General features: G+C 35.0%; 1 protein-coding gene across 1 annotated transcript; it reads left to right on the forward strand.

Annotated features, from left to right (window-relative positions):
* Positions 1-1,340: 1,340 nt before the first annotated feature.
* On the forward strand, positions 1,341-7,318 carry LOC125856976 (pentatricopeptide repeat-containing protein At4g18975, chloroplastic). The gene is made up of 2 exons (XM_049536638.1): positions 1,341-1,458; positions 6,081-7,318. The coding sequence occupies exon 2, from the start codon at positions 6,088-6,090 to the stop codon at positions 6,931-6,933; it is 846 nt and encodes a 281-aa protein (XP_049392595.1). The 5' UTR covers positions 1,341-1,458; positions 6,081-6,087; the 3' UTR covers positions 6,934-7,318.
* Positions 7,319-12,842: the final 5,524 nt, after the last annotated feature.

The following is a 12,842-nucleotide window of genomic DNA, read 5'->3' on the forward strand; positions in this document are numbered from 1 at the left end:
AATAAGTGACTACTTAAGCAGTGGCTACACAAACGTATAGTTTATATAATTCAGCAGATAGTTGTACACACTAAATATATAGTTTATGACCAAATACAAAATCAAATACTTGCAACAATAAATGAGACAAATTAAGCTAAGGGAAGCTTTGTAAATTCTTTTCATTACACAAAAGCCTTACAAGTTCAACACAATATTGCAAATTTTTGGTACAATAAGAGATCATGACAATTTCCTTGAATGTCCTTCTCCTTTTAGAAACAATACTCTTTGAAATACTAAACGTACACCTAAAATACAAACACACAACAGAGCAATCCAAAGTTGTTTCTCCCTTTTCTTGGACTTGGCCAATTTGTTTTTCCATTTCTTTTCAACTGCTTTCATCTTCTTCAAATCATCATCAAAATTGTCCATTTTTGACTCCTTCTTGTTCATATCTATTTTGCTTTCCATGGATTTGGTCGACTTAGTAGGCTTGTTGATTTCCTTATCCGAAGTTTCAACTTTTCGAGAAGATTCAACACTATGTTCAAGCTCCGCAATTCTTTCCAACAACTTGGGAATCACAAATTTGAATCTTGGATCAATATAATCATCTTTCCAAAGCCAAAAATCGCATGATCTAGCATTCTTAAAAAACAAAACGAATCATTCTATGGCTCTTGAAACAACAAAACGAATTATTCAACTCTTAAAAAGATTAACTTACCCCATAGTAAGGACAACCCCAATATCTTCTACTAGAATTTCTCGGGATCCAAGAGGTCAGCAAAGGCAAAACAAATCCGTGTTTGCATCGCACCTCTTCCAATTNAAAATTTAAGTGAAGTAAAAGAATTATGTATATTAAGTATTGGATGATTACATGTACATACAAAATATTTTATATGAATAAAAAACTCAAATATTAATTAAAGAAGTTAAAAAAATTATGTGTAAAAATATGCTATATACCGCTAAATGAATTTTTAAAAATTTAAAATAAATTTTTATTCCAATCAATTTTATAAAGATAGAAATATATATGAAGCATTTCGTAAGAAAATCAGCTCTAAATTACAAAGGCACAATACATAATGTCCTTTTTAACTTGATTTTATTTTATATTTATGCTTTTCAATTTTTTATTTGTATAAATAGATATTTAAATTTGTATAAAATTAAATAAATAGACATACATATTCTATGTGGTATGATAATTTAGTTATATATGATTTCCTATATGTATTATACTACATATAATTTATGTGTCTACTAAATCAACTTTATAAAAATTAAAATATCTATTTGTACACAGTTAAAAAAAAGCACATAAATATAAAATGAAATCAAAGTTACAGATTACAGTGTTGCCGCACTTTTCCTTTCTTTGTTAACTTGCTTTCTTGACACCACACCACAGCACGCAACACCTCCGGTCACTTCAGTCCACTGCCGGTTGCCGGCGACCACCTGGTACTGTTTTATCTCTCTTCTTCTCTCTCCTTCCTGTTTTCTCTCTTGCATTTTCCCTTCTGTCTCGCAACATCCCTGACCCCTGTGAATTGAAATTGTTTTGCGATTAATAGAGAAGATTGTGGTTCATGTTCTCATATTTGTGTCGTTGATACCTGAACTATAATTCCCACGTAATTGGGAGGGGCCACCGCGTTGTTAGTATTGGTTGCGATACACTTAACTGTATTATGCAGGTAAGGTGTTTGACGAATTGTTTGAGTGATAAGTTCAGTCGTTAGTGAAGTCTGAGTAACCAAGATACACGAGGGGTTGATTATAAGCAAGTGTTGGGTGGTTTTGGGTTGGTCCTCAAAATGAAAATTTTCCACAATTCAGATAAGCAGTCTTTTGGCATTGTATTGAATGTCTGTCATCTTAAAAATGAAAATGTGACCGTCTCTGGCGACTATTTTTTTTTTGAAGAGGAGGTTAATCACATTGTGTGACTGCTATCTTGTGTTGGGTTTAAATAAGGTGTGAAAGACAAATGTGGGGAACTAAGTGAGGGGAAAATGAAAAGTCATTTCTCACTCATTAGTAGAAGAGAGGAAAAGTTTTGTGCTTATATTTAAAAACACATTCTAATTTTGTTTTTGGAGAGGAGGTTAATCACATTGTGTGATTGCTATCTTGTGTTAGGTTTAAATAAGGGGTGAATGGGAAATGTGGGGAACTAAGTGAGGGGAAAAATGAAAAATCATTTCTCACTCATCGGTAGAAGAGAGGAAAAGTTTTGTGCTTATATTAGAAACCACATTCTAATTTTGTTTTTGGAGAAGAGGTTGATCACATTGTGTGACCGCTATCTTGTGTTGGGTTTAAATAAGGTGTGAATGGGAAATGTGGGGAACTAAATGAGGGGAAAATGAAAAGTCATTTCTAGGAAAAGTTTTGTGCTTATATTAGAAAACACATTCTTTGGCTCTTAAGGGTTAAGTAGAGGGTTCCCCTAGCACCGTCATTATCAGCTTCAGTTTTGACAAATGATGTGATTAATTAATTAATTTGCGAATAGACATTTCCTTTCCCAAAAGATACCATGCCTTTTCTAAAATGATGAGTCTGTTCTAAACATGTGAGTTCAAACCCATCATTGACTATAAATAGAGAGATTTCCTATCAGTTTTCATTATTGACTTTTCTCCTTCTTTTGCATACATTTTCTTACAAACAAAGTAGAGTTTGTGTGATTTCATTGCTGACTTTTGAATTCGCTGAAGTTTTTGAAGTGTGAGGTACCGTTATTTCTTAAATATGTATATTCGTTTTATCCTGGGAGGAAATAATCCACAACCTTAGGTACGGTGAGGCGATTAGATAGTAATAAGGTTCTTGGGTTTCGTTAAGCCACAGTTCTTTCCTCAAGAACATCTTTTATTTTTTAACCAGGTGTTTTCAGGAATTAATTAGTAGTTAGAAATAAATAAAAGGCTGAATGACCTGGGAGGTCCTTGTACTTGGCTCCGTTTGTAAGTTGAACCCTTATACTCGTGACTTTGTCAATTGGATCCTTAAACTCATTGAAACAACAACAACAACAACAACAACATACCCAGTGAAATCCCACAAAGTGGGGTCTGGGGAGGGTAAAGTGTACGCAGACCTTACCACTACCTCGTGGAGGTAGAGAGGCTGTTTCCGGTGGACCCTCGGCTCAAGTACATCCAAACCAAGCAAGAGAAGAGGAAACATTATATATAACATAACATCCAATAAGAAAAAAAGGGCATACTCAACAACGGAGACAATAACATCCAGAAAATACTGTGAGAAGCGAAGCGCAGTAAACAACATATGACTATAGGATCACAGACAAGAACTACAAGTGCCAGGCTAGGACTACTACAAACACTACCAACCCATACCCTCACAAGGAAAGACAACCCGCTAACCCTACTAACCTTCAACCTTAATACGCGACCTCCACTCCTTCCTATCTAGAGTCATGTCCTCGGTGATGTGAAGCTGAGCCAAGTCCTGTCTAATCACCTCTCCCCAATACTTCCTAGGCCTACCTCTACCCCTCCGCGTACCCTCTACCACCAGCCCCTCGCACCTCCTCACTGGAGCGTCTGCGCACCGCCTCTTCACATGCCCAAACCATCTCAGTCTCGCTTCCCTCAGCTTGTCCACCACAGGGGCCACTCCCACCTTCTCCCGGATAACCTCATTCCTAATCTTATCGCTCCTAGTGTGCCCACACATCCATCTCAACATCCTCATCTCCGCAACATGCAATTTTTGAACATGTGAGTTCTTGACTGGCCAACACTCCGCTCCANCACATATGTTTGGTCAATATTTAACATATTGTGTTTCAGTGAGTTTAAGGGTTCAATTGGCAAAGTCGAAAGTACAAGGGTCCAACTTACAAACAGAACCAAGTACAAGGGTCTTTTTTAGGTCATTCCACCTAAATAAAAAGAAAAGCTTTGGTGTTGAATCTCCCTCTCTAGCTATCTCGTGACTTGTTTGATACGAACATAGTTAGACTTTTGAATATGAGTTAAATAAACTCCCCATGTTTTTTTGTGTAGACTCTTGAATTGAATTGAGTCATTGACAAAAATGATGTTGTTAGTGACTCTTAGGATCATGTTTTGACTCACTGCTCACTGATTGGTATTGTATTTATTTGCCTCAATTGTTCTTGTTGGGAGTTAGAATTGATTCGTCCTGAATAATTCATGTGTCATGTCAGGTGAGGTTTATTTGGAAAATTCATTTGCACACATTTGTGGTCTAGAATTGTTTTTCAAGGTGAAATTTTGGGTATTACGTTGTTTAAGCAATGAAAAAGGGCCTTTATTGAATTGCTAGAACCTAAATATGCTTATCTTACATTATTTTTACCCTAGTCACCCCGTTTGAGCCTTTTATCCTTTTTGTTGGCATCCATTTTTTAACCCTTAACCTTTTGATATTTGTTAATATGTCATTTTTATCCTATTCCCTAGAGCACTTTAAAAACTTGGATGAATGCACATAATTCCAAGTATGGAGGTGAGTGATTGAGTTTTAGGCTTGAGTAGAATAATCGAAGCTCGAAAAAAGAAGGCATTTTTGCTACATAAGAAGAACTAGTTCAAGTATTGGTGGTGCTTAAGGGAATTTTGAGTCACTTTTATCCATATTTTTCCTACCATGCTCCCCACATTACAACCCTATTCAAGTCCTAGTTGATCTTAGACTGAGTTTCCTACATTACTTGTTACATTTGAATGTTTTGTGAGTGTGAGTGAATTCTTTCTATCTTTCATGTTCCTTGTAATACATTGGTCATATTGTGAGATTCTGAAAAAGAGATTGGTTATGTTGTGAGTGATTGCGACTTTCTTTTGATTGTTGGTGAGGGCACATGAGTTAGGAAGGAGAAAAGTTACTGAACTTCTTAATTAAGGGCACTTGAGCAAGTGAAAGGAGTTAATTCTTGAGGTTGAGATGTCAACTTGATTATTGTGGTAGTTTTAAAATCTTAAAAATTTTGATTTTAAAATATGGGGAAGTTTGTAATGATTCATATGCACGTAGACTAATTGTTGGTATCAACCAAAGTCGTTGGTATGTTCTAACCCTAATTGAAATTTTGGCTTGGTTATCTTCGGAGTTTAAAGATGGATTGAACTTATTCTGTATTGAGTTTGCCTTGCTCTAGGAAGAACAAAGGCTTAAGTGCGGGATGTTGATAGATAATAATTAACAAACCCTATATATATCATATCATATGCACTCTCAAGATCAAAAAGAGAGTAGGAGACCTATTGAAATAGTTCACAGGAACTTCCTCCTCTAGCTTGAGTTGAATGTCATATAACTCTAACAACAGAGTCAGATCACTAATATTCTGTGTGTAGAGATTTTCTTGAATATGCAGAAACAGAGACAAGTAGCCCCATATAGATATCAAAAAAGATATCAAGAACGTACAGCTTCTAGACAATGTTGATAAAGCACAAAATAGCAGCATTTATTCATATGGAAAGAAGGATGAGTGTCAATTAATTCAATCCCACCGCTCTGTCAACTGCAAAATCAGTTCTCCAATTGGTATAGAGTACAGAATTTAGTATTCATTCTCAATTACCCTACACACTTTAGATGACATATCAAAGTATTAATTGCCCATTTCCCAATAGTCTGACATTACTTACACTGCTCCCAGGGAAAGATATTAGCTAGCCCTTCTACCACATGTTCTTATTTCATGCTGATGGAATGGAGTCCCCCCTCTTCTCTGTTGGCCATAACTTGCAAGGTTCCAAGTGTTGGGTTCATAATGTACTGGCACTTCAAAAAACGCCACTCTCCCAGTTGTAGTTTGGCGAATTATCTTCGGTATGGGTCAAAGTCCAACTTTTTGTGCATAGAAGTTGTGATTGCACTGTGATGTTTGCTTTTGAGTCTAGGTATTTACTAACAGCTAGACATTATCTTTTGTTGTTTTGTCAATTTTCAAGTGTTGGAGCTTACTGTTTAAGATAACTGGTGCTTTACTGTTGTGGCAATGCAAATTATGTCCTGAAAATTTCTACTCTGATAATTCATGCATTGATACCTTGTTGTTTTTACATGAGTGCCAGGCTACATATGATGTCCAAATTAGCAATAATTACAAGACTGGCTAGACAAATCAGTCAACTTACAGTGAATAGAACTTCCATACTCACTTGCAGTTACAGTACAGATGTGCGCTATTCAATCTCCAACAGGGGTGATGCAGAGACAACGGGGTCCTTAGGTGATCGATTTGGCTATAAATCTCTCTCTTCCCTCGCAGGAAAACCCATTGGAGGCAACTCCAAGCCCCAAGTAGGAGAAAATGTCTCAAGGAAGGACAAGATTAGCTTTCTTGTAAATACACTTCTTGATCTAAAGGATAGTAAGGAAGCTGTATATGGTGCACTTGATGCTTGGGTTGCATGGGAGCGGAATTTCCCCATTGGATCCCTAAAGCAGGTATTGCTCAAACTAGAGAAAGAGCAACAATGGCATAGAATTGTTCAGGTTATTAAGTGGATGTTAAGCAAGGGTCAGGGAAATACAATGGGGACATATGAACAGTTAATTAAAGCACTGGATATGGATCACAGAGCAAAAGAGGCACATGAGTTTTGGAACAAGAAAATCGGTTCTGATCTGCATTCTGTGCCCTGGCGGTTATGTAGTCTTATGATTTCTGTATATTATCGTAATCATATGCTTGAGGATCTTATTAAGCTATTCAAAGGCTTAGAAGCATTTGATCGGAAACCTCCTGATAAGTCCATTGTACAGAAAGTAGCTGATACATATGAGGTGCAAGGCTATCTTGATCAGAAGGATCGCTTACTAGAGAAGTACAAAGACTTGTTTACAGAGACATGGAATGGAAGTCCAAAGGGATTGAGAGGATCTCGACCCCAAAGAAAAGAAAAACAGGCACAGGAAGATTAAGGGTTATATCAAATGTGTTTAGTATGCAGTTGTTCGATATCAGGTTTATCAATCTACTCAATATTTTTCAGAGATCTTATCTTGGCGCAGTTGAAAATTGTTTGTTACACTGTCAAGAATCAAGCAAACCCCTCTGCAGGACAATGGGAGCCTGTGCGACCATGCATTCCGCCAAGTTTAAGTTTAGTTGAAACCTTTAGATACTATTCAGATCAAACTGCTATGCTTTTATGTAGTTTTAGCATTTTATGGTGCTTGTCTATGGAGCTACAAGATGCGATTGAAACATTTACGTAAACGAAAAAAAACAGAATGGTGTTCATGTTTTGAGATTGATGAAATTCCAGTTCTTGATTATACTAATAATTTATTTAATTTTTCCTCAGCCAAGTCTTCTACAAAATCAAATTAAATACAACAACTTTGACGTCTGTCACCTATAAGATTAGAAAATTCTTGATATATATACATACTGGAAATTCAGAAATCTACCTACCAAGTTCGCATTTGCTCTGAAATTTAAAAATACGTTTTCCACCATCCTTATTTTTCTTCTGTTCCAACATGTATATATTCACATAGATTTTTGTTTTATAAGATATAATAATATAGCTAGAAATGTTTAACAATTATAGGTTTAAGAAAGAGACTACAGAGGTGGGAGAAATAGGAGAAAAAAATGGATGCAATGGGAGCACATATTGTGTTTTCTGACTTATGCTTTTGAATATCTTTTAAGGCCGAATAAATAATCAACATTACTATAACTATGAATGTTTTTCACTTTTGATATGGATCTTTACTGATATTTTTCATAGGACAGACTTGTAATATGAATTCCGTTGAGCTTTGTAAATATATAAGGCACTATTTTGGGATTTCATTTTCTAGTATCATGGCCAAAAGGAACTCCTACCTCTATCATCTCTTTCAAATTTATTCCAATATCTTCTTGACATTTCTCCGTACACACTCTCCTTTTTTAATTCGAAAAGAAAAAAAAATGAGAAATCTTGAACTTAAATGAATAATTTGTTCCGATCATTCTTCTTGATGATAAATCATCATCAATTTGTATAGTTTATATACCCCAAACCTTCTAATTATTGTACCATTTCTTTCTTTCTAATAGAGGGGACAAAACAAGAGTGGTCCACAGGATAGTCATATTATAGTCATAAATTCCGTTGCAATAAAATTATGTAGCGTTTATTTATCTTCTATAAGGGGTAATTTTATGGGTTTTACTTGGTATCATTCATAGTGTTGTATTGCATGATTTCATTTCGTTGCTTTTTTTTTCCCATGTTGCCATATGGGGGTGGGGTGGACATAAGATTGTAAAAAAAAGGATCCTATCAACTTGTTTCTACCTAAGGTAATAAGCTCATAAGCTTGTTTTACTTCATCGTCAAGAAAGGAAAGAAGACTAGTGAAGCACAAGGGCGATTTGATGCCCTTTAAAAATGAGGCATCTGACTTAGGCCCTCAAATTTGAGAGACCTCATTTTTCAGTAATAATAGAATTATTTTAAGCATTTAAAAAATAAATAAATTATGTTGCATCTTTCAAGTAATTTGTCTTGCTTTTCTTAGTTTGTTTCGTGACATTAAAGAATATTTCTTTCTTTTTTGTCAATTTTTAAATTTAACTTTCCACATGACATGCCATATATATANCACCTCATGTGGTTAAGAGACCATAGACAAAAGAGAGTGGAAAAATAATCTTTTGTGTATAATCATAACTGCAAATAAGTTTTGGATTATATACATAATGAAATGAAGAAAATTGCGCAATATCGAATAATTACACAATAATTGACTTTTGTAACGTTAGTTCGTCCTTACAGAATTGTGACCTTATGTCCCATTTGTTGTAGCAAGTGTGATGCTCAAGACATATTGAACATGATGACTTGACATCATTCTCACCTTTCTCTCACTATTAATTTGAAGAACCGTTATAAAAATATGCTAGAACTAATAATTTTTATAAAAAAAACATTCCTCTAATGAATTTCCTAAGGTCGAGTGGAATATGATAATTACTTTTTATGAGAGCTATGACTAGAACATTATAAGAAACTAAGCAAACAATGCATTTATGGATATTTAAACTCGAATATGAAGGAAACACAAAATATTTGATAGAAGGACAATGAATCCTTTTAAATAACCATCAACTTGATATTTTTGTATTTATCTCCACAAAGAAGAGTTTTGAATTTTTAAAGAAGATGTGATCAAAACCTAAATAATGGTTTGCCCTGCCTGTTCAATCGATCAATTGCTGTGCCTCAAAAGAATTTTAATGAGAACTAGCGGTTGGTGCACTACTCCTTTCGAACTTTGGGTGAAATGTGATAAAAGAAAAGGAAGAAAAATTTATGAATCGATCCATATTTTAGGCATTAAGTTAGTATAGCTTATTTCAAAATATTTGTTACATTCTTTTTATATGAACTTGTTTGTTCTTCTTTAATTTTTTTTTTTTGAGTTTTCATTGAATATTTTCTTATAACTTTTATTCCAATGGACTTAATAACTTTTATAAAGAATCGGAGGAATATGCGGTGATTTTTTCTTGAAAATCTCCAACAAAAAGTACTAATTATTTTGTCATGACTCAGACCATCATGATTGGCACCCACACAACCCTCCGGTGGGAGAACCTTTACGACAACCCAAACAAACAAATTTTATGAAAACCAAGGCATTTAAAGATACGGAAGTAGGTTTAAATCACTATAAAAATGAAGTCCCCATAAACTCCAAGGTTTTAACAAACAACTAACCAAACTAATGCGGAAGAACAACCCCTAGAACCTGAAAGACAATGTACCAAAACTCTACTAACGACAAGTCTAAGAACAAGGGGTACAACCCCGAAACTAAATAAACACCTTAAACAAATAGTCTGAGTCCGAAAAGAGTGGACTTAAACAAGAAAGATCCATGGCAGTCTGAAAGAACTGGCTCACCCTTGAATCCAGTCACGCTCAATAGTCACCTAGCTGAGGTCTATCAATAACCGCCTGAAGATGCCCTGTACTCAACAAAGAACAAGCAAGTGCAGTATCAGTACACAACCACAGTGTACTGGTAGGATCACGCGGCTATCCCAATAAGTGAAACATGTACAAGTAGCCACAACATTATAAAACAGGCATATACCGAACATATACAATATTAGTCATCTTTTCAGAATCAATGTAGCATCACACGTTCTCAATAATACACATTGGTTATCAATTTAGAGCAACATATAGTCTTCCATATAAACGTAATCATCACAAGTAGATACACAACACAATTCAATGGTCCTCTAACGGAACCCAATTCAATGGTCCTCTCATGGAACCCAAACCCAAACTGTTAGCATACCGGTTCGTGGTACCCGATCCAAGTTAGTGTGCCGGAACGTGGTAGCCGATCCCATGTTTATGCCAAAACGTGGCAACCGATCCCATGTTTATGCCGGAACGTGGCAACCGATCCCATGTTTATGTTGGAACGTGGCAACCGATCCATTCAACAAACCACAATCACAATGTATATTCTCACAATCATACAACAAGAGGTGATTCATGACATACAATTATTCAATTATCCTCATTTATGATTAGGGTGATCAATAATGCAACATTTACATACAACATGCATTATAATGAAAAAATTACAAACATATATCACACCAACATGAAATCACAACCATCACCTACCTCAAAACAAGCTTGAAACCCTAAGAACCTTGATCTTTCCCTTTCCGGATTCGTTCCGCTTGTTTTTGGTCTATAAACAATCAATATAATACGGGAATCAATAAATAATCATTAATTACCCGGATTACTAACAATTCTATGAACCCTAGATCATACCCATGATCCCAATTATCCAATTTAGGGTTGTTTCCACCATAAAATCTATAACAAAACCCTCCCCCATCAATATTCACCAATTCTATTACGTTCTACGGATCGAAAAACGGATTCAAGGAGTGAAAAACTTATCTTTAGCCTCAAGAATGGTGAAGAATGAGTGGGAGTCACATGAGGTTTGTTCCTTAGCTTTAAAAGTCAAAAAGTGTATAATGAGGTCGTTTAGGGGTTCATTAACGACTTTAATTCGCGTCTAGCCCGCCACAGTCACCCCGCGCTAGAGCGGCAAAACCCAACGCCAAAGCGGGTTACGCGAGACAGAGAGTTATTTCAAGAACTCTAAGATTCTCATTTCACAACACACCTCTAACCAACGATGCTCAGAAAAATACCCTTTACGCTAAGATCAATTTCGGGAGTTCTACTCGCCCGAATTCAATTCCGTAAAGTCGTATGAATTCCTTAACAAATTATCCCCTCATAAAATCAAAAACACAAATACTTCACCCGATTGTTACCAGATTTCCCTACACCTCAAAGACTCCGATTTTGTCCAAATCTAGACTAGATTGGGAAATCTCAAGTTACTACAAAAAAGTTTTCTGACCCCAATTCTTTCTCCATTGGCTTTTTCCTAACGACAGAATCAGGTCGTTACATATTCCTTTTCTATTGAATCGATCATAATCACTACGTAATAACTAGCTACATTTCAGAAAAATTTGCACCACAAATAAGATAAAATGAAGAGACTTGCAATTTCGTTGAAAGACATCACAATTCATTGTGAAGAAGAATTTATTGAGGCGGAAAAAAATATATCAAATTTCTTGGGATCAATTAAGATCGTTTCAAATTGGACATAATCTTTTATTTTCATCATGTTTTTCTAGTATATGCATACAAAATGTATTGGGATTATGAAAAGAATCCTTTTGCTTACAATCGAATTTATAGATCAATCTACAATATTATCAAGGATAATTTGGATTGATCAGAACATATAGATATGGCAAATAAATGGAATTACATGTAATATCCCATAAAATGAAATTGATATTCACATATATCAAGATAATATTGTAGATTGATCTATAGATCCAAATTAAATGCAATATTTAACTTTATTTTATTCCAGGAGGAACTTTACAACTACAATCTAATTTCTACATAGTATGGTAGAGAGAAATAGATGAATCTTTTTACCATAAAATCTAATTATTATAATATTGCCGATTCATTTCATTTAAAATATGAAATTAGATTTGTTTTTATTTTATTTCATCCACAAATTTGATATAATCAATGTGTCTTCTATTTATTTATTTATTTATTTATTTTTAAATCTGATATAAATTATTCAAGATATATATACCAGGCACAATCTGTAAGCGTCTAAAGTTTCAACCCTGAAATACAGTAAACAAGAAAGGAAAAATAGCTAGCAAACAATAATATTTGTATTTGAATTAATGCGAAGGTTACAATCTTATAAAATCTCTTAAAGAGATATGTAATCCCCTGATTCTTCTCTTCACAGATGTTCTTGATTTGGCGGAATACTTGCGGCTCAATACTTGGAGCGAAGACTTCTTTGTATGCGGATGACTTGCAGATCACCACTGAAGAGCAATTATGTATTTTTGTGTGAATGTATGGGTGTCTCTCCCCTTTTGGTCTTATGAAGACCTTTTTATATAGGCTTGAGCTAGGGCTTTAGGGGTATTTTGGTCCGAGCAATTTTGACCCCTGGGCTTGAAGAACATGAGTTGGGCTCATCTTGTCAACTTAATGGACTGACCCAAATGTAATTTGGACTTGATTTAAGTCATATAATTTTGACTTAAACATTAATCCGACTTTATTAACCAGTAATTTGACTTGGTCAACATATCATGAATTTAAGATTTAATCCAAATTTAGTATGAATTTATCAATAAAATTTCACTGTCTACAAATGCCCCCTGCTTCGAGGCTTGTTGCGGTGTCCAACTTGTCGAACCTATAAAAACAAGGCTTGAAGTACTC

Source organism: Solanum stenotomum, chromosome 2, assembly GCF_019186545.1.
Source record: "Solanum stenotomum isolate F172 chromosome 2, ASM1918654v1, whole genome shotgun sequence".
In the NCBI taxonomy this organism is placed as follows: domain Eukaryota; kingdom Viridiplantae; phylum Streptophyta; class Magnoliopsida; order Solanales; family Solanaceae; genus Solanum; species Solanum stenotomum.